The 26,128-nt window shown below is 34.6% G+C and overlaps 1 protein-coding gene across 1 annotated transcript in view; it reads right to left on the reverse strand.

The window, feature by feature from the left end:
- Positions 1 to 26,128, reverse strand: part of LOC123551836 (mannosyl-oligosaccharide 1,2-alpha-mannosidase IB-like) — a 58,769-nt gene that overhangs the window by 19,594 nt on the left and 13,047 nt on the right. The window contains 5 exon segments of the mRNA XM_053542222.1: positions 5,702 to 5,716; positions 11,624 to 11,681; positions 17,443 to 17,472; positions 19,467 to 19,471; positions 23,737 to 23,925. Coding sequence (XP_053398197.1) covers positions 5,702 to 5,716; positions 11,624 to 11,681; positions 17,443 to 17,472; positions 19,467 to 19,471; positions 23,737 to 23,925 — 297 coding nt within the window.

The raw sequence follows: 26,128 nt of genomic DNA on the forward strand, positions 1-26,128 counted from the left end.
CTGTAATTATGGACTTTCAACATTTGATTACAGACTCATATTGAGCTGATCCAAGACAAAAAATCAATGCTATCTTCCAAGGAGTTAAATGAGCCGTGCCATGAGAAAACCAACATAGTGGGTTTGCGACCAGCATGGATCCAGACCAGCCTGCGCCTCCGCGCAGTCTGGTCAGGATCCATGCTGTTCGCTTTTAAAGCCTACTGCAATCAGAGAAACCGTTAGCGAACAGCATGGATCCTGACCAGACTGCGCGGAGGTGCAGGCTGGTCTGGATCCATGCTGGTCGCAAAGCCACTATGTTGGTTTTCCCATGGCACGGCTCAAATGTCTTTTCTACAATTATTACAATTTTAGGAAACTTTGGTAACAATGAATAACAACTTCTCATAATTATACTGCTGAGATTTGCTTAATGGAAAACATACAAGAATATCTTCAGAGTATGGTTCATTTGTATATATTAACCTAAAAACTTTGATACTTAAACTTAGAAAGTAATCATAGTTAACTGAGGGATAGGCTTCAAATAAAAAAAATTTCTATCTAAAATCAACGCTGCCATCTAATTTGTGTACACAGCCACCAAAAAAAGGGTCTCCCCCTTAGTCATTTTTTTTTGTTCTGTTAAATTTAAAATCACACTTACACAATTAATCTTTCCCCACTTTTTCGAGGGGGGGGGTGCAGGTGCCCCTCCAAGCATTATTTCATACACAGCCAGGCACACGGGCAGTACCAAGACCTTCCCCAAGCCAGCTGAATTGTTCCTTACATGGCCCAAACTGAGCGAGCTTACTAAGGTTTCTTACTCAAATAATGACAGACAAGCATTCCAAATCAGCTTCTGTTTGTCATTATAATCACTTTAATAGATTCACCCTAATTTACCTGTAGTGGGGTGGGGGTGGGAAACAACCTATTAACAGAAGTAAACTGTTTTGCCAATTTTAACCCTACTAATGTGGTATCAACCTAAGGAAAAGTATCAAATCAATGTCAATACAGGATAAAACAGTCATGCATCTAACAGTCCCCCCAAATTTGGGTTTTTCCTTAGTTGACATATGTCACATATTGTGACAATCATATAATTATAGGCAGCAGTCAGATTTTTCTCTTCCTATCAGTAGCTTTTTCAGAAAATGTTTATTTCATTTTTTTTTTTTTCAAATTTAGAAGCCTGATGAAGTAAACTACACATACCTCTAAAATAAGTTCTTGTATTTAATTACTGTGCCTACCTATAGTATATATATTTGGGGCAAATTTAGCTACCCAGTTTTCATCTATAGTATAATAAGGTGCTGCGTTAGTAATTCCATATAATTAATAATGGACAAGGCCATGCATGAAATACTGATCACCTGAAGCTAATCCAAATTCAGGTTTCCCTGAATCCATCAGTTTGAACATGATATTGACTTTTGTTAATGACATAAAACCTAGCTGTCTTTTTGTGTGTGGAAAATAGTTAAAAAACACTTCATTTCTTACTGTTATTCCCCTTCAAAAATTCCATTTTACTCGTTTTCAATCGAAGAATTTTCGCCAAGTGTAAGGGAATGGATTAATTTACTGTTTCTCCAAAACTGACACAGAAATAAAAATACCCGTCTGCTACTTGTCTCGGCATTATTTTGACATATACGACCATAAATCACAGTATTTTTGATTTAAAACTGATTTAACCATTTACTGAAAGTGACACAACATAAAGCAGAATCGTATATATTATAAATCTACAGCATTCATTCATCATCGAGCTAGACAGATTCTCTCTACGGAGGTTTAAGATTCTGCTATCTCACAATGTAATTTCTTGTTTTTGAAAAAATATATCAAACAAAAATGTCTAATGATATTTGGCAGTCATTTGGGGAAAAATACAGTAAAGTAGGATAAACAGTTTCTATGACACGAGATTAAATATGGCAAATCATATACAGCCTCCTCAGTTTCGCAGACTCCAGACTGGACACAATTTGCAATGGTTCTATTTAAATGCTCCTACTTATAATAGTGTAACTTTGAATAGAAGAGTGGTATCAGGGTGACGCACTGTCGGCCCGCCAATGACGCCAAATGCGACAAGTTACAAAAATCTGTGCTAATTTGGATAAATTTGGGCGAATGTCTCTGTGACAACAAAGCGAAGATCGAGCCGAGACATTTTTTTTTAAATGAAAACCAAGGATCATCCTACAGTACAGATTCAGGCTATACGTCACTGTAAAGTTCACCATTCACCTAATTAATCGCCTCCCAGGCTAAAACTGAATCACCAAGTTTTTCTGACTATTCAGGGCACTGGTTTGGCCGGGTTTTTTTGGCCCCATTCCCCTCATAAAATGATATGTCTTTTTCCCCTGAAAAGAAAATTCCCCTGATAATAGGTTGTTTGACACAACTAGATATGAACCGTCTTTCAAGTTACATTATAGTGCCTCTAAGGAAGGTTACTGCTTCAATATAGTTACATTAGTTAGAAATGATCGAAAACAGTATTAATAAGTGTGAAAAGAAGTATATATAAAACCTTTCATTTTTGTCTTAAAATGACGAAAAACTCCCCTTCCTGAGGGTATGGGTACCTGTTCCCAAAAGTTGTCTATGCCCTGCTGTTGTAATCTGTTTACTTAAAGTTGTAAAACTTGATGCACACACAGCCTATAATACCTAATTGTAAATTACTGATAAATCCATGATTAACTCCGCCTACTTGCCTGTCAAACTTCAATCAATCATAGCGTTAATATCCTACTGTAGTTCATCAATATAATGTGACAGGTGAGCTAAAAAAAACAAGAGCTGTCACTAATGGTGACAAATGCCCCCGCAGCACCTTGACCTTTGACCTGGTGATCCCAAAGTCGGTGGGGTTGGTGTACTCAAAAATACAATAAGCATTGAAGTTTTAAGGTCCGGGGTGGCAGTGGTTAGCATGTAAAGTCCCCTTCATGCAAAAAATTAATTTTGGCCCCGTGACCTTGACCTTTGACCTGGTGCCCCCCAAAGTCAGTAGGCTTGGTGTACTCATAAAACACTGTCAGCATGTAAAGTTGAAGGCCCCCTGGGTGAAGTGGTTCGCGAGTAAAGTGCCTTCATGCAAAAAGTTAATGTTGGCCCCTGTGACCTTGACCTTTGACTGGTGACCCCAAAGTCTGTAGGATGGTTACTCAATAAGTACTATCAGCATGTGAAGTTTGAAGGTCCTGGGTGCAGGGGGTTCGCGAGTAAAGTGCCTTCATGCAAAAAGTTAACATTGGCCCCTGTGACCTTGACCTTTCACCCTGGTGACCCAAAGTCAGTAGGGTGGTTACTCATTAAGTACTATCACATGTGAAGTTTTGAAGGTCCTGGTGCAGTGGTTCGCGAGTAAAGTGGCTTCATGCGAAAAGTTAACATTGGCCCCTGTGACCTTGACCTTTGACCTGGTGACCCCAAAGTCAGTAGGGGTGGTGTATCAATAAGTACTATAAGCATGTGAAGTTTGAAGGTCCTGGGTGCAGTGGTTCGCGAGTAAAGTGCCTTCCTGCAAAAAGTTAACATTGTGACGAACTAACTAAGGCCAGAGTTTTTTTATCTTTCGTTTTACGGGAGATTTTTGAAAAATGAGCAGGGGGAGGAGGGAATAAAAATAAAAATAAAAAGCTTGAAAGTGAGCATCTCGGAAAAAAATAAAAATAAAATAGAATTTTTAAGATTTTTTTTTTTTTGATGAACTTTCGTTTCAAGTTTTGTTTACTTGCGTTTGTGTCCAATATTTAATATTGTGATGTATTGTTATGTTTTAAGACTATAAAAGCCATTTATACAGGATGAACATTGAATAAAATTTTCACGCATGCTTGTGAATAAACTGCTTCAGGCACTGTAACTCACACTGGCCCAAATCTTTTAAAAATTTAGAAAGCTTGTTTTTCTTATTTAAGTGGAAGACCAAAATTATTTTTTTTCTGTTACAACACCACAGTAAATTTCAGTGACAGCAAGTAGAGACTAAACACGTCTGGTATAAAGTGGGTTAAATGTAGTGTAGTAGTTTTGGTGGTTTGGTTTGCTTGCATCATCTGCTGTGTAACCTCGCTTTTTATACATAATAATTTACTTATTGTATCTTTCAAACCCAAAATCATCTTTAATGAGCTAACTTTACAGTTTATGCCACTCATAATACACTGGATTTTATCAGCAAAATAAAGTATTTAATAACTTTGAAAACAGTCACAGTGCAGAGGCAAGATTTTTTTTCAGAGATGAAAAACGAAAGAAAAATCTAGCAAAAAGTAATCTGAAAATTTACCTCATTTAACTCTGTAATTTGCACCTTTTTAATACACTTAGATCAAGTACTGAAGTTGCTTCTGTAATTTTTCACCCCTTTTTTTACTACACTAAGTTCAAGTACTGAAGTTGCATCACTTTTTGTCAAAGTATTGTCTCCAATAAAAAGTATTCTTTATTATTCTTTATACACTTAGAATTCATCAAAGTTACAAAAGAATGGACCATCTGTCTGAGATTTTGCCAACACTACCAGCTGCTTTAAAGCCAGACATCCCAAGCCTGTGTAAAGTGTGAGGGTCACCATTGAAATAATAATGTAAAAACAATCTGCTGTTACAAAACATTTATTTGTTCTGCAAACAACTAATGTTTTGAATAAAATTTAATGTCAAAGCACCTTTGATATTGTATTACCTTTCTAATGGCCAACTTGTAATTTAATCTATTGAAAACAAAATGTGAGAAAACAATCTTTAGACAATTAATACTTTTAATACTGTCACTTTTATGAAAGGAGTATTATGTACAATAGTATTATTTCCCGAAAAATATATATTTTTTAAAAGTGTCTAAAAAATTTGGACACAATCATCGTCCATCCACCCGAGGAAAAAAGAAAAAAAAAAACGTTAAAGATTATCGGGAAATTATTCAGTGATAACCCAAGTAATGTTGACCTTGTTTTCATGATCAATTTACACCCCCCTAAGAGCTAAAAGAAGTGTGTCATATCTTGACATCTGAAGCGGAGATCAAGCGGTATTTTTGCTCGAGATTGTCATGCCATTACGTCATTTTTTCGCGCCATGTGACACAAACACTGTCTGATCGAACCGCATCGGTTCTTAAAATTGCTGAGAAATAGAAATCAATAAAAAATTTTCTTCTTTAATTGTTATCAAAAGCGAATGTGCTAATATCCCGTATAAAAAGGGAAATGTCTCAAACAATAGTTACTAAAATGGGTATCCTACCTCTGTGACCTATTTGCCCTCAAGGAATTTACATTATTGTTTGACAAGAAAAACTTTTAAATTTGTTGGTCCCAAAAAATACATGTACAAAGATTCATTTAAAACTTATTAAAAACCGCAGTGACATCACATTGCTTTATTTTAAAATCGCATTTCTACTTACGTTCACGAGGTCCGTAACCTATTCTGCCGCACTAACAGAAATCTGTTTGCCAAAAATCGTCTTTCTCCAGTATTGTAATCGCAGCCCGCTTTTTCATTATTTAAAATTTTTTATTCTGTTTTTTGTACTTTCTGGTCAAAAGTCTGAATTTTTAAGCCCATATATTCATCATTTATTTACTTTTAGAAAGAAATCAGTAACTAAGATCGCGCTGTTTTGAATTTTTACAAATGATTATATGAAAATTCGACCGTTTTTATAGAATTTTGCCTACATTTTCTGTCGATATCTTATTAAAATCATTATAGAATCAAAAAGTATTATTTCCAAGGGGGTGTTGAAAACTTGAAGCGAAAATATTAAAAAATTGAATGCACTTACGCACGTTTTTGTGTACGTGTCCCATGTAAATTAGATGTTTACGATAGGGCACCACGGCTTGTGGAAAGGAAAATTACCGTTTTGATATCTTTATCTGTTTTCCCAGTCAATCCAGGTAGAGACTGAACCATCACCCAAAATTTGTTGACGTTTGTAGATGTAATTTCTGAATTTTTGGGAAAGTAAAAGGGCGTAATAAAAACCACTCGCCCGATCGGTCGAGTACACAGCGAGGTCCACTCGTCCTACACAGACTTAACTCGCCAATGCGAGCAGCGAGTGGAAAATTTTACACCCTGTCAATGCCGATAAATGTACGGGAAAACACATATTTTGCACCAGTTAAAATCCCTTCCTGTGAAATTTCGTCCAGGTGAAAATATACTAATTTTATTTTCTTTGGGCTGTAAACAACCGACCGGCGGAAAAAATAAAATAAAACTCGGGAAAAAGAATTTAATTTTATTCCACTTTTGCAATAATTTAGGACCGGCGCTCCCGTAAAACGAAAAATAAAAAAACTCTGGCCAAAACAAAAGGAGGAACAATTAAAAAACAAAGCCCCCCTTGGGGGGCATAAAAGCTTTTGCATCAAAATATCAAAACTGTTGAAAGACGCAGGGCAGTAATGAAATTAAATGTAGATAAGATGAAGTTAGTTTGCATAATAAAAAAAATTTTTTAAAACTATAGAATAATGCTCAAAAAATATTCAGGAAAAGGGCTAAATTTGGCGCAAAGGCATCAGCTGAGCACATAAATTTCCCGGGAAAAATTATACAAACAAAAAGTTTTTTATATTCCCCTTTTAAAGACTTCGAGATGAAATACCATTTAAAATTCATAAACCCTTTTAAAAAATACAGGAAAAAAACCCTTTTAAAAAAAAAAAAACGGGGGGTAAAAACCCTTTAACTAAAATTTATCGGGCTCTGCATGAGTAAAAGATAATTAATATCATATAAAAAAAATGTTTTTTTATGTCAACAAATCTTTTAAAGGGTTCCCCTTTTTCCCTGAAAACAGATAGCATTACACAAGTTACTTTCAGGGTAGAAAAAAAACTACCGCTTCATAGCCTTTGATCACTTTGTGAAAAAACTTTAAACGGGGTTGGTAAATTTTTCTGAAAGAGTTTCACTTGCCCAAAAGACACCAGCATGAAAAGAAATTTTTTGGGAAAAAAAAAAAATATGGACCGGAAAGCAATGCACATGCCCAAATTCCCCGATAAACCCTTTTTTTTAAATGGTCATCGCAAGGGGGTTAAAAAAAAATTCAAATGACAACTATTGCTGCGTCTGTCAAACCCCAAAAATGAATAACCAAATAATTTCCAAAAAATACAGTTTTTTTAAAATTTCACCAAGAATTTATATGAAAAATTTGGAATTTTTATTTTTTCTTGGGGGGAACCGTTTTCTTTCCAATTTGGAAAGAGAACAATAACTTTATACCATTTTTTTTTTACATCAGCAGATTGAACATGCCAGACAAACTGAAACATTTTGAAATTGTTATTTTACTTAGAATTTATAGACTCAGAATTGCAACAATTTCTTCCCGGTAAGATGATTGTCTTGAAAGAACTGAAACAAATTCCATCTCTTAATACAAAATGCAATCTTCAGATATAAGTTACATAGACAGGCAAATTTACATGATGGCAAACATTTCCCGACAGTCTACAAATGACTGATTTCTTGAATCTGCCAGCAATGATATTTCAAGGGATGCACTCAACACTGCAAATGAAACTAAAACATTTTGTTTTAAAAATACATTTTTATAAAATTTTGACAGGGTATTTAATATTTCCTTTCAGGCATTGTTTTAAAACCAAATTATTCTGTATGACACTTAAGACAAGTTTTTGAAAGATTTATAAGGGGTTCATGACAGAAGTCTTTAAAAAGTAGATCTCTTTTGTTAGAAGCCCCTAAAATTGGTTGTGCCCCCTTTTTAAAAAAAAAAGGAAGGCCCTTTATAATAATCCCACAGACAAATTTCTTTTAAAATCATGACAAAAGTTTTTTAAAGGATTTTTTTTATTTTTTGCTGTAGTACTCTTAAAAGTCCCAAACTGCCCCCAAAAAAAAAATTTGAAAGAGAACATAAAAAATAATTACAACCAAGTTTGAGAAGACCATCAAGCATTCATGAGAAAAATAATTCAAAGGTTTTTGCTTTTTATAAAAAGGCTGTAAAAGGGTCAAGATAAACCATTTTAAAAATTTTGATGGGGGGACCGCCATATTTACAAACCAAGTTTGGTGTAATTTGCCCAATAGTTTCAAAGATGATGTTATGAAAAATTGTAAAACAGATAGGGACACTGGACCATGAATCTTTATAATAGCTCCCATTAAATTTTCAGTTCAGTGAGGTATTAAAAACAATTTTTGTAAAAAATGTTTTGCATGAAGAAAGCTTTTGCTTTGTTGTACTATAAAATCTTTTAATTTCGTGGGCATGGGTTTCTCGGGGTTTTGGTCAAAACAGCAATTTATGGGAAGAATTTGGGATTTCAATTTCGAAATAAAATGAAAGGAAAATTTTTTATTGTTCTTTGGGTTTATTTGGGGTTTTGACTAAATCACGAAACCACAAAAAATTGTCCCCCACGAATTTTAATGTTTTCACAGTATGAAATTTGATGTTTGACTGTTTTGTAAAAATACTTTGCGGGGTTTAGTAAAAAAAACTATTTTTACATGTCCTTAAAAATATGCCATGTCCCCGTTTGTGTAAGACTGTCTACATTCAATTTTCAAAAATTTACATTGAAATTGTGAAAAATTAATTTTTATTCATTATTGAGTGGATGCCTGTCAATAGTTTTGTTATGGTTTTTGCCCTTTGGGTTGATATTTTTTAACTACAAACCAGAAGCCATTCATTAGTGTTTTTTTTTGGGGTTTTTGAAAAATGCCTTGCATCGATTGATAGAAAAAACATGCTGTTTTGGTAAAAAAACCCTTTATTGCTTTTTTAAACTCTTTCCCCACTTTTTTTTTTTTTGGGTTTTTAAAAAATTTTTGCCTGTTTTTTAAAAACCCCGTTGCGTGTTTATAAAAATGCTTGAGCTTTTTGGCCCCTTTTTTGGGTGACTTTGGTAGAATGCTCAAGTTTAAATGGGAAATTTCGTCGTTTTTCTTTGGAAATTTCGATCCTCCTAAAGGATTTGGGAAGACCAAGAACAAACCTAAACATTGTGCCCAATTTTCGGTGAACCCCGGAAAAAATTCGTTAGGGGGTCAATGTTTTTTTCCCCAAATTTTTCATAATGCAAGGGCCTAATTTCGGCCGCAAGAAAAACCGCTCATTATTTGGGCCCAGTATTAAAGCCCCTTGCGAGTTTCTTTGGGTGGGGCAAAATTTCCCTAATATTTGTTTCAAATTTGTTTTGAACACGTTTCTTTTAGAAAACGAAAAAATAAAATTTTAATAAAGGTCCCGCTTGGGTTAGGGTTTTCCCCTTGAAACCGGATTTTTTCCCAAATGATTTCAAGGGAAAAAACTCCTCAAGCAAGGTGCTTTGATTATTTTTTCCATAATCTGTTTCACAGGACACTGCTTTCTAACGTTTGAAAAAATTTATTACGGGGAATTTTTTTCCAAAAATTCCGCATGTGTCCTTCCCCCAAAAACATGGGGCCTTTTTTGGGAAACCCCTGTAAGTTGGGAAAGTACGATGGCAAAGTTGAGGTTGCCCAAAAGTGACTTCATAATTTTCAAGTTTCCGGGCTTAAAAAGCTCTACTTCTCCGGGTTCGGTTTCCCCCTTTGTAAGGGGGAATTTGAAAATGTAAAATTTTTTTTTTGCAAAACTTTCCCTTTTTTTTGCTTTTATTTTTTCTTTTTCTTAATTTTCCTTAAAACTGTTTTCGTGTTCTAATAAAAAAAAATTTTCTCCAACTTTGGGTCGGGGCCATGTAGATTCCCCCAAACAAAAACACTTTGGTTTATACCAAGGAACTGCAGTTAAGCTTGGGTTTTAATTCCATAACCCTTGTAATACTTGGGGTGGTTTTTTGGAATTTGAGGGGAAAATCTAGAAATAATCCCTTTTAAAACTCAAACTGATGCCAACTTTTGTTACAGCCTACTTTTTGTTTAAGACCTAATCCTACAAAAATTGGGCTTAAAACGTAAATATTTGTTTTCCCCCCTTTTAATTTGTTTTCGGGAAGTTTTTTCCCGCAATACTTAAATAAGTACGTTAAATTTGGCTTAGTTCAATCATTTTCCTGATAGAAAATTTGTGTTGCTCAGAAAATTAAAAGGCCGTGCCGGGGAAAAACCAAATGGGGTTTTTGGACCCCCCAGGCCCTCCCAGCCGGGCCTCCGCACTTTGGTGGACCAGCTTTTCGTTTTAAAAGCCATTGGTTGGAGAAAAACTTTTTGGAACAGAGGATCCTGCCAGACCCGGGAGCGCGGGGGTTTGGTATTTGGCCGCCCTGTTGGTTTTCCCGGCGGGGGTCAAATTTTGACACAAAAAAAGCTCTACGAAAAGTTTGATGTAAAAAAATTAAGTTTTTTCCCGCGGGGGGTTATTCCCAAACTGTGTTTTTAGACAAACAAACCATGAAAAAAAGACTTTGGTTATCTAAAACCATGGAAATTTTGACAAAAAAAACTGAAATACCTTTTTACTAAACAACAACCACAAAATGATTCAAATTTTTAAAAAATTTTGGGGGACTATATAAAAGTATGAATTTAAGCAAAGAAATTTGCTTCACACATTTTATCAGTAAAACCTTTTAATTCCCCCTTTCCCATTTTCCCCCGGACAAAAAAAACTGCCAAAAATTTCCTTATTTTTTTAATTCCACACTTTAAATTTTTTTAAAACCAAAAAAAACAATGCTCAAATACAATTTTTTAAAATTAAAAATTCCAATTATTTTACAAATTACGCCCCCCAAAAAAAAGATTTAAAAGAATATTTGTTTATGGTTCCAACGCAAAAAACATTGATTTTGATTGTTTAAATAGTTTTATTGATTTTAAGCTTTTTTTTTTTCCATGGTGGAAATTTTGAACAGTAAAAATTTTAATAAAATTTTCTCAACCCCCAAACTATCAAACTAAAATGCTTCAAAAGAAAGTTAAGCTGAGGTTAGATATCTACATTTTACTGACTGTATCATTCTACCACTTTTAAAATTATGTATACCCAGCTGCATCAAGTTCCCCAAACTTTCAAATAAAAAGGGCCAATTCATATTCTTTTTAATCAACTTACTTTTTATGAAACAGGTTAAAAATTAATGCGTGTGGGTTGTGTGTGTGTGTGTGTGTGTGTTTGGGGGGTTTAACGTTTTTTTCAACAATTTTTCTCATACAAACAGGGTGTCTACTTGTAGCAGAGAGCACAGTCCCCAATTTTATTGCTGCCTCCTGGAAATAAGCCACAGACACGGGATGATACCCCACCCGCACATTATACGACACCGGGGGACCGTCCTAGCACTACCTTTACTGTGAGCGCCAAGCGAGGGGGTATGAAAAGAAACCCTTTTTGTGAAGTTTCAACCCAAAAAACATGCAAAGTTACTCAATAGGCCTTATGTAAAAAATTAAAACCCTACGTGGTTTTTAAGGTTGCCTAGGGAGTAGAATAGCTTCATTTTCTTTTAATATCAACTAAAAACATAGATGAAACTTTTGGGGTTTTTTTTGCATAATTTTTTCTCAGATTTTTTTATTTTTCAAAATGTTCAGTGTTGGCAGTTTGCTATCTCATGAGATACTGCCTTCATAGCTCGTTTCAAATTTTTTCCCCCGATGCACCCACCTTTTTTCCTGACAATGCATGCTGACAACAGACCACCGACAAAAATTTAAAGTGTCTCAAACACTACAATTCTGTTACGAAATGTAAAACAAAAAAATTTGCTAAATGAAATCAGAAAAGGGAATGTTGGGAATCCTTTAACCCAGGTTTGTCAATCCATATGGTTTGGGAAAAAAACACGGCCCTTCAAAATTTTAAAAGGATTAAAAAAATATCTTTGAAGTTTTACCATTTTGGCAAATTTAAACCTACAACGCGAAAATTTTTTCAATTAGAAAGCATTTTTGAGTCTGAATTTTTTTTTCCAATTTCACTGCAAACGTCTTTCGGATTCAACGTCTGGGTTTTCATGCATAAGCACCTGTCTTTTTGGGGGCCCAGGGTTTCTAAAATAAATGCACTTCCAACAACAGGGGGCAGTAAGAAACCCAGGTACGTAGGGGCCATAGCCATATGCCCCTTTAAAATTTTCTACAATTTAATGTTTTTTTCCCAGGGGAAAAAATGACAAAAAGCCGTTTTGAAAAAAATTTGCTCCTGGAAAATGAGCCATAAAAGGTGATCAAGAACAGTTTTTAATTGCATTGCTTCCAGGGCCATATTTTTTTTTTAAAACAATATTTCCTTTCATGGTTCTGGCCGCCTTTTGGCAAAAAGATTTAAACTTTTAGAAAAACCTGGGTTTTTACTTCAAAAACCCCGTTCCAAAAACCCTTTACGATTTGGCCCCGCAACGGCATAGAACGATTGATTCTCACTCGAAAAAATCCCCCACATTTTCCACCGAAGTCTCCCCATAAAAAAAAATAAGTACACCCGCAGTTAAAAAAAGCACTGAAGCAGCCCGAATAGGGTAAAGTAAAAATAACAAGACTAAAAATAAGGTTTAATTTTACTTTAATTATTACCATTTTATTTATTTTAATTTGGTAAATAATCCTCGTAGCCCGTGCTTTTATATTCGGGTATCTCTATTTTACGTACGTTTTTAAAAAGTTTAAAAGTCTCCCCAATGAAAAAAGTTCTTTTCAACCACCCCTCTTGTCAAAGGGTTTTTTTAAATCATGGCGGTGAAGGTAATTTTCCAAAGCGAAAAAATTTAAAAAGAAATTTTTAAGAAAAAAAAGTAGGACGAAACTAGTTTTTCGGTCTTGTTAGTTTTTTTGTTTAGTCTGTTTAACGGTTAAACGTTATTTTTTAAAATCGCATGTGAGCTTTATGTGTTTTAGGGGGGAGACTTTGATGCGAAAAAAAGTTTTGGGTTTTTCGGGGGGGAAATCAAATCTTTGTACCGTTCTCATCGTGATGCGGGCGTTTGGAATTTTTTTTTTTTTGAAAGAAAGGGTTTTTTTGAAAGAAAAATTTTTTTTGCCAAAAGGCGGCCAACCCCTTGAAAGGGGAAAAATGTTTTAAAGAAAAAAAAATACGGAAATAACAATGCACAAATGTCATGTCAAACTGTTTTTGATCACCTTTCTCAGGGTCTTTCACAGGAGCAAAATTTTTTTCAAAAAAGGCTTTTGTCATTTTTTTCCTAAGAAACATTATAATTTAGTAACTTTAAGGCATTGGGGTCATGGGCCCCTACTGTAGCCCAGGTACTTGTCACCTGTGTTTTCCAACACATTAGAGCATCCAAAAAGGGGGGTAAGAAAAAAATGCAGGCACAAAAAAGGGGCCCCATTTATAAGGAAAAAAAAGCTGTCACTTTTTGTGAAAAATGCTCCAAAAAGGACACGGGAAAAAAAAAAAACACATTATTCTGTAACCTTGACTTTGACCTGAGAGACCCACACCTTAATATGGTTAACATCTGTGTCAAATTATTTTCAAATCCCCCTATGAAGTTACGCCCAGCAAGAATTAACACGGGGAAAATGCCAAAAACGCACAGCCGGACAATGCGACCCCCTCCGGGGGAAAAATTTTCATTTTTAAGTTCAAATATACATGAAACCCCGTGGCAAGTTTTAAAAAATTCCAGTAAAATTTTCTAATGTTTTTGTGTTGATGAAAAAAAATTAGGGGCCAATTCTCTTTTGTCGAGCAAAAAGACAAATTTTGGGGGTTTAACGGCCCAAAAATAGCTTTTGGGGGTTCAAGGGAAAAGGCATTTTGGGGTTTTAAAACCCCGCATAGCCACAAACCATTTTTTTTTAAAATTATGTTAAAAGAAGAATTATCTCGTTTTGATGGAATTACAACTTTGTATGCTTTTCAGAGAAAAAAAAATTAAATGGATATAAACATAATTATTTTAAATTTGCAAAAAGACTACCGGGAAAAATACTCATTTGGTCTTAATTGCATTTTTCTCAGCAGTTAGTCAGGCTAATGCATGTCTTCTTTAACTAAATACTTTTGAAAAGAAACAAATATATGAGCTTTTTTTAAAGAACGGTCTTTGTCCATCAAATTTAGGAGAAAACGTCATTTGCAATATATTTCCATTCTACGTTTACAGAATATATCTATTTAACGGTTCATAATTGCTTTGCTTACAGTGTGACTGCCACATGTTTTGTTTTGAACATAAGGCCATACCAAATTGAAAAGTTGTTAATCGGATTTTTTTCTTTAAAAATAGAGGCGGCGAGCAGAAAATAATTTAAATATATTTTTTTTTTTTTGAAAAATGACTCGAAAGTTTTCCAAATACGCTATGAAAAGAGCATTTTTTTTGCTTCTTTTCCCGTTTTTAAAAATTTTTTATGAAGCAAAAACTCTGTTTCTATCAAAAACTTTTGACATGAAATTAAAATACTATTATATCAAAGTCACACCAGGGAAAACAATCTCCCAAATCCCGACATTACGCCAAACCCCCCTTTTTTTCTTAGAATTTTTTGGGAAAAGATTTATATAGCGCCCAAAATCTCTGTTACTTTCAAAGATTGACATTAGCCCCCCTTTACGAAGTCTTTTTTTTTAAATTTAAACTTTTTTAACAAAACAAAGTTCAGAAGGTCCGAAAAGGGATAAACGGGTGCACTGACTTTTTTCTACTCAAGGACTGGAAAAATTGAAGATCTAAATTGTTTGAACACAACCTAATGTAAATTCCCACTCCCCCCCTTTAGTAACAAATATGATCATTTTGGGCAGGAAAAAAACCCGAAAAAAAAATACGATTTTCCCTTACCAAAATAATTAGATTGTTTTTATTAAATAATTAGTGTGTGTTTTCATCCAAATTTTTAATGAAATAAATCCCATTTTTGTAGCAACTCAATTTGGTAAAAACAAAAAAGGGTTTCTGGGAAAAATACCTTTTTTAAAAAGCAACTAAATTTTAATATCATGATAATTTTTAGATGAAATGTATTTATTGTGATTTTTCCATTTTAGAACAAAATTGGACGGATTATAAGCATTATTCATTATCCTAAAAATAGCGCACCCAACAAATTTGGCTTGATTTTTTTTTTTTAAGGGGCGAGACAAGCAAAAAACCAACATAAATTTTTTTTTTGTTTTTGAAAAAAACCGGCAAAACCCCAAAAAAACAAATTTTAAACTGGTGAGGCCCTAAGCTATTTACTTTTTTGTATTGTCTTTTTTTGGTGATTATTTCATAAGTTTTTGTCATATGTTGAATAATTTAAATTTAAAAAGTAAAATTCACTGAATTTTTATTTTGTTACCTCCCTTTAAGGTTTTGACGGATTTGCCGTTGCAAAAAGCAAGCAGTGCTTTCCCAATGATGTAATTATGCTTTTTTCTATATTTTTGCCAGCTGCTTTACCTTTTTTTAACGCAAAATTTTAAAGATTAGGAACTTAAACAAAATGTAGATCTGGCACTTAAAAAAGACTAGGCAGAAAAAATCTTTAATATGAAATTTTTATCGGCAATTCATGATTTTTAGACAAAAGAAACTGGATTCATGATTTAGAAAAATGTAAAATTGGCATTCATGATTGAGAAGAACAAAAAAAAAATACCCGTATGCCCCAAGGCCCCAAAAAGTCGAGCCTGCCCGGGGTTTAAATAGACCTTTACCTTGGACCAGGGCCTGGTTTTTGTGCAAGACACTCCCTCCCCAAAGGTGAACATTCATGCCAAGTTTCATCAAAACCCACCCTGTATGGGGAAAAGAAATACTCTGGAAAACTTCAATTTTACCTTGACCTCCCCCTTGACCGACCTTTTAGTAGGGGAACATAGGTTTTTTGGCCGACAGCCTTCATTTTAGGCAAAAATCATGCCAAATAAAAACAAGTGCACGCCATCCCCAAAAAACGGGGACATATTTATCACCCCAATTAGCGGGCTCGACAAAAATCAAATAAGCCCATGAGTGGAAAAAAAAACAAGATGTTTTTTCAAAAATTTTATGGAAAAAGACATGATGTAGATACAGAGATTAAAAAATTACTGAACATAAATTATAAAAAAATATCTCACATCCAAACGAGTTTATTTTTTCCAATTTTCCTTGTACCAAAACAAATTGGTGAATACAGATGATATGTTTGAACAAGAAAACGCGGAAAGCCACAAACCAGGTTTTCAACACTTTTCATAAAAAATAAACAAGAGTGCAGAAATTCACAATATCCCCTCAAAGCAAATTTCTTTACTCTAGCACCTGTATTTTCAGAGTAATTTTTAATTTTTGGTTGTTTAGTTCATTGTTAAGTTTTTTTGTCCACAAAAAAAAAAAATCCTTACCCGGGAAGATACCTTAAAAACACCTTAAAATTTGAAAAAGTAAAAACTATGTTGTACAAAAAAAAGTAGTCTTGGTTTTTTCCCCCACGGGTTTTAATTAAAAAAAGTTAAAAATAAATTTTTTTGTAACAACTAAGGGAAGTTAATCTTAAAAAAAAAAAAAAAAAAAAAAAAAAAAAAAAATACAAAAAAAAAAGTCCACACAGAAATCCTTACCAGGTAGAGATTGGTCAAAATACACCTCAAAATTGGATGTAACATGCATGTTGTACTACAGAAAAGTGGTCTCGATTTTTCCCTACGTCTAGTAATGAAAAAGTTACAATATAAGCTATAGTAACAACAAAGGGAAGTAATTCTAAAGAAGGGAACTGCGCAAGACACTTCGTCTCATGATGGTGTATAATTGTGCCAAGTTACATCAAAATCCCTCTATGCATGAAGAAGAAATGCTCCGGACAAAGTTTTCATTCTTGTATCCTTTGACCTCTAAGTGTGACCTTGACCTTAGACCTAGGGACCTGGTTCTTGTGCATGACACTCCATCTCATGATGGTGAAAAATTGTGCCAACATTCATCAAAATCCCTCCATGCATGTAGAAGATATACTAACCCTAACCCTAACCTAACCCTAACCCTATTTTTAGTAACAATGACCTTGACCTTGATCCCAGAAACCCCAAAATCAATCCCAAGCTACAACTTTATATAAGTTTTCTATACACCAAGTTTCATCATGATAGCTCATTCCTCAGTTAAGTTATTGACCCGAAACCCTTTTTCTATTTTAAGTAACAGTGACCTTGACCTTGACCCCAGAAACCCCAAAGTCAATCCCAGCCTTTGTCTTGATATAAGCTACATACATACCCAGTTTTATTCAAATATATTTACCGAAACAAAAGTTATTGACCGGAAACCCTTTTTCTATTTTAAGCAACAGTGACCTTGACCTTGACCCCAGAAACCCCAAAATCAATCCCAGCCTTTGTCTTGATATAAGCTACATACATACCAAGTTTTATTCAAATACCTTTACCGAAACAAAAGTTATTGACCGGAACGCCAGTTTGACGCCGCCGCCGCCCGCCCGACCGACATCTACCCCAATCTAATAACTCAGGTTTTCAACCTGGTTAAAAACTGACTTTAAAAACTCATGCAGAATTTTGAAATTCAAAAAATCTCTGATATTTTACTTTTTCTAAGAGAATGTTTTTTGCACTTTACAGTGATTGCAAACATTAAAATGTCAACAAGTTTATACCAATGGCCACTCTGTATACATGTACACAATGCAAAGCTGACCCCCAAAAATTGCATTTAGAGTATTAACAATACAAACACTGCATTTCAGTTCTATAATAATATACTAGTAAATTTTCTCTGAGGAAGAATTCTTCATGTAATTAACTCTAAATGGAAAAATCATTAGGTAAAAAGTCATTAAGACTGGATAACCACAGCTTTTAAACAAAAATGTTGTGCAGAAAATTAAAGCTTAACCATAATGGACTTGGAAGAATAATAAAATATTCTTCATTTTTTTATCTCTCTGTCTCCGTCTATTTAGCCAGTAAGTTGGCACAAGACTATGAATTGAGAGGTTGCAAGTCCGATTATATACTGAGAAGAATATACTATAGAAGACAATAAGTGATATTCTTATAGAATCCACAGAAATTCGGTTAAACTGACCTCTGCTTTATAAATGACATACTGCAGAAAAACAGTGATCAACTGTCCTATTGAACAAAGAAACAAAATCTGTCTGCTTTGGCAACTATTTATACATGGCAATCTTTTTGTTTTAGCATCCAATAAAATACCATTATGCAATAATAAATTTTGTTATAAAATTGTGTTTTAGCCTGGAACAGAATATTTTCACACAGACTTGCTATTTCATCATTTTTGAATTTATGTACTTACAAATATGCCAAACAAAAGAACCACCTTCAGATGCCAATTGATGCTTGTCTATTTATACTTGGCTTAAGGCAATAAGCAAGAAAAGAGTCCTGCTTCTTGGTTGTCTTACACATCCATCGATGACAGAAAACTGTGTAAAGTTTCAAAGCTATCTGCACAAAAATGCACCTAAACAAAAAAACAGGAAACATGGAAATTCCACGAATATCATGTTTTCAAACTTTGATCAAGCCATCATGTCCTGTTTAAGAAAGTGTCATGTTCTGTTATAAATACCTGACTGCACCAATCACACATACATTCCATCATGAAATGGAATATACTGAGATCGTATTTTATGCCAAATAAAAAAAGTTGCTTTATGCATGGCAAAGTTACAGCCTGGACAAGCTCTAAAATGACCTTTAACCCAAAGTGTGACCTTGACCTTTGAGATAGGAACCCAAAGTTTGTGCACGATACTCCATCTTATAGCAGTAAACATTTACGCCAAATAAATACAAGGAGCTGCATTCAATAAACGCTTGATGCCCCCAGTGGCATCTTTGTCGATAGATTTTGCACCTAAGTCCAAAACGAGGTCAAGGTCAAACTGAGGTCAGGTGATGTTTGAAGATGAGGAATGGTCACAGTTTACATCTGTATTAGTATCAGTTCATTCTTCTAAGGGGTATTAATGCTAGACGAAACGGTCCCATTTGTTTAACCAAGAGATGGCCCATATAAAGCAACCTTAGTCCAAAATGCGGTCAAGGTCAAACTGAGGTCAGATGATGTCTGAAGATGAGGAATGGTCACAGGTTACATCTGCATTAGTATCAAGTCATTCTAGTAAGGGGTATTGATGCTAGACGAAACAGTCCCATTTGGTTAACCCCATACAGACGGACGAACGGATGGACAGACGAACGGATGGATGGACGAACAAACGGACGGACAGGACAATCACTATATGCCTTCCGCATCAGTAGATGCTGGGGGCATAAAAAGATTGCTCCATACTTAAAGTTATGGTCTGGACAAGCTCTAAAATGACTTTTGACCCTTAACTGTGACCTTGACCTTGAAGATAGGAACCTGGCATTTGCACTTGACACTTCGTCTGATTGAGTTAAACATTCATGCCAAATACAAACAGGATTCCTCAATGCATGTCAAAGTTATAGGCCGGACAAGATCTGACATGACCTTTGACCTCCAACTGTGACCTTGACCTTTGAGATAGGAACCTGAGGTTTGCGCATGACACTCAATCTCACTGAGATTAACATTCATGTTAAATGTAAACAAGATTGCTCAAGCAAATCCAGACGGATGCACGCATGCACATACACCAAACAGCCATTTGGATGACTATGTCTTCACTTCTGCAATTGGGCTCAACAAACAAGAGGGCTAAGATGGCCCTAGGTCGCTCACCTGAGAAACACACCATAACAGTGTAAACATGTTTGACTTAATGATTTCATGGAAACAAATATTCTGACCAATTTTCATTAAGATTGGACCAAAAATGTGGTCTCTTAAGTGTAAACAAGTATTTTCTTCAATTTGACCTAGTGACCTAGTTTTTTAGCCAAGATGACCTTCATTCGAACTTGACCTAGATTTGATTAAGGCAATCATTCTGACCAAATTTCATGAATCTTACTTGAACAAGAGGACCATGATGGTCCTGAATCGCTCACCTATCTCCACATGACCCAGTGTTCAACTGAGTATGACATCGTTATTTCTATTATTTGACATAGTGACCTAGTTTTTGAGCACATGTGACCTAGATATCATCAAGATAAAAAATTCTGACCAATTTTCATGAAGATCCATTGAAAAATATGGCCTCTAGAGAGGTCACAAGGTTTTTCTATTATTTGACCTAATGGCCTAGTTTTTGAAGGCACGTGACCCACTTTTAAACTTGACCTAGATATCATCAAGGTGCACATTCTGACCAATTTTCATGAAGATCTCGTGAAAAATATGGCCTCTAGAGAGGTCACAAGGTTTTTCTATTTTTCGACCTACTGACCTAGTTTTTGATCGCACATGACCCAGTTATGAACCTGACCTAGATATCATCAAGCTGAACATTCTCACCAATTTTCATGAAGATCCATTGAGAAATATGGCCTCTAGAGAGGTCACAAGGTTTTTCTATTTTTAGACCTACTGACCTAGTTTTTGATTCCACGTGACCCAGTTTCGAATCTGACTTACATATCATCAAGATGAACATTCTGACCAATATTCATGAAGATCTCATGAAAAATATGGCCTCTAGAGAGGTCACAAGGTTTTTCTATTTTTAGATCTACTGACCTAGTTTTTAACCCCATGTGACCCAGTTTCGAACTTGACCTAGATATCATCAAGGTAAACATTCTGACCAATTTTCATGAAGATCCATTGAAAAATATGGCCTCTAGAGAGGTCACAAGGTTTTCCTATTTTTAGACCTACTGACCTAGTTTTTGACCGCACATGACCCAGTTTCGAACTTGACCTAGATATCATCAAGGTGAACATTCTGACCAATTTTCATGAAGATCCATTGAGAAATATGGCCACTAGAGAGGTAACAAGGTTTTTCTATTTTTAGATCTACTGACCTAGTTTTTAAACCCACGTGACCCAGTTTCGAACTTGACCTAGATATCATCAAAATGAACATTCTGACCAATTTTCATGAAGATGCATTGAGAAATATGGCCTCTAGAGAGGTCACAAGGTTTTTCTATTTTTAGACCTAATGACCTAGTTTTTGACCCTACATGACCCAGTTTCGAACTTGACCTAGATATCATCAAGGTAAACATTCTGACCAATATTCATGAAGATCTCATGAAAAATATGGCCTCTAGAGAGGTCACAAGGTTTTTCTATTTTTAGACCTACTGACCTAGTTTTTGACCCCACGTGACCCAGTTTCGAACTTGACTTAGATATCATCAAGGTGAACATTCTGACCAATTTTCATGAAGATCTTGTGAAATATATGGCCTCTAGAGAGGTCACAAGGTTTTTCTATTTTTAGACCTACTGACCTAGTTTTTGATGGCACGTGACCCAGTTTCGAACTTGACCTAGATATCATCAAGATGAACATTCTGACCAACTTTCATAAAGATCCCATGAAAAATGTGACCTCTAGAGTGGTCACAAGCAAAAGTTTACGGACGGACGCACGGACGCACGGACGGACGATGGACGACGGACACCGCGCGATCACAAAAGCTCACCTTGTCACTTTGTGACAGGTGAGCTAAAAATACAGCCTCTATTTGCATACAAAACGTTTTTCTTTGATTTATCCTCGCGACCTACTTTTCGATCCCAGATGACCCATATTCAAATTTGTCCTTAATTTCATCAAGGCTAACATTCTGACCAAATTTCATGGAGATCAATTGAAAAATACAGTCTCTATCGCATACACAAGATTTTTCTTGGATTCGACCTAGTGACCTAGTTTTTGACCACAGATGACCCATATTCCGCCTTGGCCTAGATTTCATCAAGGCAATCATTCTGACTAAATTTCATGAATATCCAGTGTAAAACACAGCCCCTATAATATTGCGTACACAAGGTTTTTCTTTGATTGGACCTAGTGACCTAGTTTTTGACCCCAGATAACCCATATTCGAACCTGGCTTAGAATTCACCAAGGCAATCATTCTGACCAAAATTCATGAAGATCAATTGAAAAATACTGCCTCTATCGCATACACAAGGTTTTTCTTTGATTTCACCTAGTCACCTAGCTTTTGAACCCAGATGACCAATTTTCGAACTTGGCCTAGATTTTATCAAGGTTATCATTCTGACAAAATTTCATGAAGATCAGTTGAAAAATACAGCCTCTATCGCATACACAAGGTTTTTCTTTGATTTGACCTAGTGACCTAGTTTTTGACCACAGATAACATATTTTCGAATTTGGCCTAGAGTCAGTGTACCCAGTTTCGCACTGTACGCGGTTTCGCACACCCAGTAAATTCATGTTTTTGTGAGAATAAAGCAGAAAATTCAACAATTCTTTGTTATTATTTCACGAAACTGAGTTATTCCCTACATAATTTGACACAAGGGGTCCTTCCCCACTGGAGCCTCGTTCTGGTAAGTGCAGACGAAAATAATAACAATATCAATAGAGACTAGTAGGTCAGCTGAAAAATATTAAGTTTCATGAAAATAATGACTATGCAAACAACAAAAAAGTGCAAAATAAATTGAAAAATCACTATTCCATCATACAGGTAAGTATTTACCTACTACTTTACAAAAATGAAAAATATTTCAACAGTTATTGAAGTTCTCCCAACCTGCAAAATGCCTTCAACTTGATTGTTTGCTTTACGTTTTTATTAAAACAGAGAATTTAATCGAATAATTAGACTTGTGGGGGTCTTTTGTGATTCAACAGCTTCTATTGTTTTATTTTTGTTTCATGTATTCAGTTTTTTTTTTACCTTTTCTGCTTTTAGAAGTAAAACCAGGGTTTGGTACCTAGCTTTCACTTCCATAACTGCTTTTAAATTTCACTTTCAGATGTTTTATTGGAAAATACGTGTTTAAATTGAATTATATAAATGGTTAAAAGGTTAATTAATATTTTTCTGTTGAGTAACTGCATTGTTATCACCGAGTTCTATAAATAGTAGGGTGTGCGAAACCGGGTACACTTAAATGCAAGAACTGGTCAAAATATGTTATCCGAATCAAGTACACTAAGAGGTAGGACGTCATTGTAGTGGGAAGTGAAAGTAGCGTGTTTTAAACTGAAATAAGTGTATTTATTAAAACATATAGAGGTAAATTCAAATTTAATCATTTTTAGCTAGATAGGAAAGTATTCTTAGGAAATGTGTGCGAAACCGGGTACACTGACTCTAGATTTCATCAAGGTAATCATTCTGAACAAAATTTGTGAAGATCAAAATACCGCATCTATCCCATACACAAGCTTTTTCTTTGATTTGACCTAGTGACCTAGTTTTTTATCCCAGATGACCCATTTTCAAACTTGGCCTAGATTTTATCAAGGTGATCATTCTGACAAAATTTCATGAAGATCAGTTGAAAATTACAGCCTCTATCGCATACACAAGATAAATATTGACAGATGAAAGATAGACAGACGCCGGACGCCGGACATAGAGCGATCACAGTAACTCACCTGAGCATTGCTCAGGTGAGCTAAAAACAGACCTCAATAAAATTTTAAACCAAACCAAGATATTCCAATTTTCTAAGCACAAAAAGGGTCATAATTCTGACATGTTTTTGAAGGTTTTTGATGCATTTATTCATCTATTGATGGTAAACAAGTGTGTAAAGTTTAAAAGCTATAGCTCTTACAGTTTTGAGTAAAACTGGACCTAAACAAAACCCTTAACCAATGCAAACAATCAAGTGACAACATCAGCTCGACGATATTTTTTGAGAATCACACAGGTAAAAAGTCATAGAAATTGGTATAATAAACTCACCCCTTCAAATTTGAATTGAGTTGCAACCCAGTCACGTCCTTCCTTGAATTCATCATTCATCTCCATGATGTGCAGTGTATCTAAAGCATCTATAATTGTAGCTCCGAGGGTTGATGTACCAAAAATACTCGCACTGTGTCCACGCTTTGAGATTGGTCTCAATTCGTTAGCTCCCCAAGCATACTTCTTGTAACTCTCCCAAGATAACTTCATCATCTGTATGAATACAATTATAATTTTACATGAAATATGGGTCACGTTTTCGATGGCAGCTGCCGTATATTTTACCACTTGAGCACTGCCTGAATTCTCTGACTTTCTATGTATGCATAAGGTAATGGACCCATACTTACAATCAGCTATTTTCTATACTATCATGTCTTCTTTAAAATTTCCTATTTCAGTATTCTTTGGCCATTGATGTATTTCATTTACAAAGTTATCTTACTGCTTTCCTTATACTTAAAAAATATTTATCTGTTTCGAATAACACCACAAAATTATTTTAGAGAATTTTTTTTTGCTATCTATTACATAGTACCTTAAATGTCTATTCCAAAGAAGAATTAAAGCTAGTAATCAAAACGAAATTTTCACAGAGAACACAAAATAACTGACTTGTTAAATATGAATATAATCAGAAATAACAGATTTTATATAATGCCTAACTTGAAGTTCAAGTTTTCAGATCATTTCTGAAAATTTTCACCAAACAAAAGAAACAGCACTGTTCAAAGAATCATTAAATTTTAGATACGGTAATGCAGCACACTTGAAACCATGGCATTATCATGATTATGGACTTTTAAAAAATTACTTCAAAACATAGTCTGTACCTTTTAATACAAAGCTATTTTAAGGCAAAACATTTTAATTTAGAAATATTTTAAGCCAAACAATCCAAATGGACCTTTACAAAACTAATGTCAACGTAATGTCATAAGCATTACTGACATTTACCAAAGTATTTTAAAGAAAGGTATTACGGACCAACTTTAAAAAGAGGCATTATGGATTTTCACGACGTTTTTGATCCAGGCAAGACTATTTATATTCCAGGGCATTATGAGGTTAATATATGGCTTGGTTGTGATTTCTTGCAATAATGGCACACCTAGTGCCATATTGCCTGAGGGCTTTAGCCCCAGGGCCCTTATAAAAGTTGGTGTGCTATTATGGTTAGAAGGCACACACCTTGTCCAGACATTTACTCACTTTTTTATTTTATGTATACCTTCTTATTTTGCCGCGATATTTTCATTAAAGGTGGTCAATCACATTTAATCAACATTTAATGACATTTTTTACTTTTTGTATATTCTGGTAGAGAATTATTTAAGGAACAAAAACACCGATTACATAGAGTTAGATTCCTATTTGAAATGTATATTTTATTATTTTTTTAAATTTTGTAATTACTCCCCTTTAATATGAAAGCATATAAAAAGCTGGGTTTTTCTTTTTATTTCGATACAATGTCTAGTTTTACATTTGCATTTGATAGACATATCAACTATTGAACAATCTAAACCAAAATGCAAGTTTTAAAGCTGTGTGTAGCTTCTGAATTCATTTATTTCCAATCTATCTTGGTTGCGCAACAAAGATAGGCAAAGGCAGGTAATAATAATTTTTCAAACTTGCGTTTCTAATGAATTCCATCTAAATACATAATTCTTAATGCAAATATTTTACAAATATATTACAATATGTCTAATATTTATACATTTCCTTAGGCAAAGTATGTTTATCAAATTTATACTTATGATAAAATAACTCTATCTTACCTCCAGTGAAAATCTAATTTGTATTAAGTGTTAAGTGAACATAAATGAGTGTAAATGATCAGATGCTAAAGTTTCGAACAAATCCGTTACATGGCCAAAATCTGATTATCCACCTTTAATAATGTTTTCCCCAAACTTATCAGTATTTGTTGTGTTGCTTTTCCATCCACCCTGTCATCAAAATTTGAGAATCAATCTTGAAACAATTCAGCATCATTTCAACAATTATACTTGACCTTCAACAGTGATCTTGACCTTTGACCCACAACCATGGGTCATGTGCGTGACATAGCTTATCATGGGGAACATTTCTGTGTAGTACTAAACAAATCCTTCAAAGCAATTAAAAGTAACGGAGCAGAAACAAACTTTTTACTTGACATTGAACAGTGACCTTGACCTTTAACCGACAAGCATAGATCATGTGTTGACACATTGTCATCATGGGGAAGATTGTGTGTAGCACTAAGATAATCCATAAATGCATATAAAAGTTATGGCACAGAAACAATTTTTACTTGACCTTCAATAGTGACCTTGACCTTTGACCTACATGTAAGTCATTTATGTGCATAATCCACATATTGCCCTCTATTCACATACCAAGTTTTATGAACCTAGCTTGAATCTTT

Source organism: Mercenaria mercenaria, chromosome 4 (assembly GCF_021730395.1).
Source record: "Mercenaria mercenaria strain notata chromosome 4, MADL_Memer_1, whole genome shotgun sequence".
Lineage (NCBI taxonomy): Eukaryota > Metazoa > Mollusca > Bivalvia > Venerida > Veneridae > Mercenaria > Mercenaria mercenaria.